The 2,688-nt window shown below is 40.6% G+C and overlaps 1 protein-coding gene across 1 annotated transcript in view; it reads left to right on the top strand.

The window, feature by feature from the left end:
• The window catches only part of LOC148089730 (protein tweety homolog 3-like), a 35,492-nt gene that overhangs the window by 18,291 nt on the left and 14,513 nt on the right, over positions 1-2,688 (top strand). Inside the window, exon 4 of the mRNA XM_087809690.1 lies at positions 2,523-2,634. Coding sequence (XP_087665816.1) covers positions 2,523-2,634 — 112 coding nt within the window. The remainder of the gene's footprint in view (positions 1-2,522; positions 2,635-2,688) is intronic.

Raw genomic sequence — 2,688 nt, 5'->3', positions numbered from 1 at the left:
CTGGCTTCCAGTTTCTTTCAGGATCAACTTTAAAATTCTGGTTCTTACTTTCAGATCTATTCATGGTCAGACCTTCCATCAGTGATCTGATCCAGACTTACACCCCAGCTCGGGCTCTGAGGTCTGTGGATCAGAATCTACTTATGGTTCCACGCACACGGCTCAGGACCAGAGGAGAGAAATCTTTTCAGGCTGTTGCTCCTAAGCTTTGGAACGATCTTCTCTCTCTTTGCGCTTGATGGATCTATTGACTCCTTTAAGAAACATCTTAAGACGTTTCTATTTGTTCAGGCTTTTCCTTGAATTTCTCGAACTCCTGTGTTGTTCTCAGTATTATCTTGATCTTTGAAGTATGTACTGTTTTGAGTATTGTTTTGATTGTTTAAGCGCTTTGTGACCCTGGTCTCGAAAAGCGCTATATAAATAAATATTACTTACTTACTTACTTACTTACATAAACAAACTATAAATAAAATGTTAGTTAGTGATAGTTCACCAAAAAATCACCCAGTTTCTACTCAACCTCGTGTCGACTAAGAGTTGGGATTATTTTCAGAGTAATCTGTTCCTTTTTAGAGTTTAAGACAAATATGTTTGTTCATTTTAATGTAGCGACTGGAGCTCAGTTGTCTTCGTCTTCATCTTCCTCCAAAAAGACACTTGAAAGCATCCAAATATGAGGAATTGTTCCCAAAAAAACGAAACAAGTCTAAATTCTAGGCTTGTTGACAGTGGATGATACCGGGTCGTTAACCTCAGTCTCTCATGTTGAGACTTCGATACAAGATGGAAGTTACAGACGAGCAGTTTGGAAGTATTTGGATGATTTTAAGTTTCGTTTTGGACGAAGATGAAGACGACTGAGCTTCAGTCGCTACATTAAAATGAACAAACATTTTTGTCAATAGCTTTAAAAAAGAAAAGGTTACTCGGAAAATAATCCCAACCCTTAGTCGACACAAGGGCGAGTAGAAAATGAGTGGATTTTTAAGTGTAATGTTATTGATAATTATCATAACAAAGTTTTGTATATTTACTGCAGTTTTTCCTGATGAACTGATTCATAATATTTTTTAACTCTTTTTATATGTAAAGCTCTATTTGCCTCTGGATGGTTATAAACATAATTATACATCGTAATAATCATCATTTGTATTATTTCAACAATGCAGAAAACTAAATTATAGGAAAATTCAAAATGAAATAATTTTCTATCACACTTAAAAGTCATTTAAAAATAATATACACGTTTTATATATAATAATGATATAACTGACTGACTATTATGTAGGCTGAAAGAAATTATAGTGTTCTTAAAGTTATGTTTTACAGTAACAGTAAGTAAGTAAGTAAGTAATATTTATTTATATAGCGCTTTTCCAGACCAGGGTCACAAAGCGCTTTAACAATCAAAAACAATAAGTATTTGTAAAAACTTTATGAAAAACGCTCTGAAACGTTTAAATAAAAAGATTCCCACATTTTGCTTTAAAGAGACTCAAAGAAAATCTTCTGCTCTTACCAGAGACGTGCGGTCAGGGGAGGCAGGTGAGGCAGTGCCTCACCTCTCAACCCTCAATCCATCACAAACTGATCCAGAGACAGTTAAGAACATTTATTTGCCATTGTTTTCCACAGTCTGGCTGATGCATTTAACCATTAAAGTCAATTGTTCCTAAGGGTCTCATTTAGTTTCGCTGATCGTAAAAAAAACAACAGCAGTGAAAAGGCTAAGTTGGAGGCACATGCTAATGAGCCTCCACAAACAAATGTCACATCTCTATTCCCTTTTAGGGTTTTATTCACTTGTAAATTTGACACTGAAGGAGTCGGTGTCTCACCAACCATGAACCTCACATATCAAGAGAGTAGTGAGCGAGTACATCCAGCCATGAGGAGGCCCCGGGGCAGACCTGGATCATGCTGAAAAGTTGGAACATGTACATGTAAAATGACCAAATTAGATACACGTGATCAAGGAAACAATTCCTTTTCTCATACATCCTAAAGTTTTCGTGACATTTTATGTATCAAACAAAAGTAGCAGAGAACGCATCGGCTCCTCGGCGGAGTATTCACGACAAGCTTTGCTTTCCTTCTGAGAGACGCAGTGACGACTGGAAGCAGTTCCCTCCTCGAAATGTTGTGCAGGCAGTGGTCGGTACAAAGAGTTCTGGCGCCGCACACATGCGCAGATCCTCGCCGGCGCCACACAAAGAGACTGCAGCACTCCAGCGGGGGCGAGCGAGGACAGTGGGCTGAAGTGGGGGCTGCTACTTGGGGTTCGGGGGGGGGGGGGGGGCCCCCGAGTGTGGATGAACAACATCATCTGTTTGTGTGTTTCTCGGGGTGCGATCGAGTCGAGGTTCAGCCGATGAGACGCAGAAGGATTGCGTTAAGAGCCATTTCTTTATCTCCGGTTGAGCTCGACGCTGCCCACTATTGGACAACACGGGAACTGCAGCCTGCAGGTTTATTCGGTTCCATTGATTTGATTGGTTTATTTTACTTTCCTCTCTCAGCGCTGGTATCGCCGTGGGTTTCTATGGAAACGGGGAGTCCAGCGACGGCGCCAGCCGTTTGGCGTATTCCCTGCGTCACGCCAACAGAACCGTGTCCGGGATTGAGAAGCTGGTGAGTCCCGTTTATTTTTTAAAATAAATCCTTCCTCGGTCCAACACGGTTAAC

This window comes from Callionymus lyra, chromosome 1, assembly GCF_982586985.1.
Source record: "Callionymus lyra chromosome 1, fCalLyr1.hap1.1, whole genome shotgun sequence".
NCBI lineage: Eukaryota > Metazoa > Chordata > Actinopteri > Syngnathiformes > Callionymidae > Callionymus > Callionymus lyra.
The sequence above is the reverse complement of the archived record's forward strand: the minus strand, read 5'-3'. Positions and strand labels throughout refer to the sequence as shown.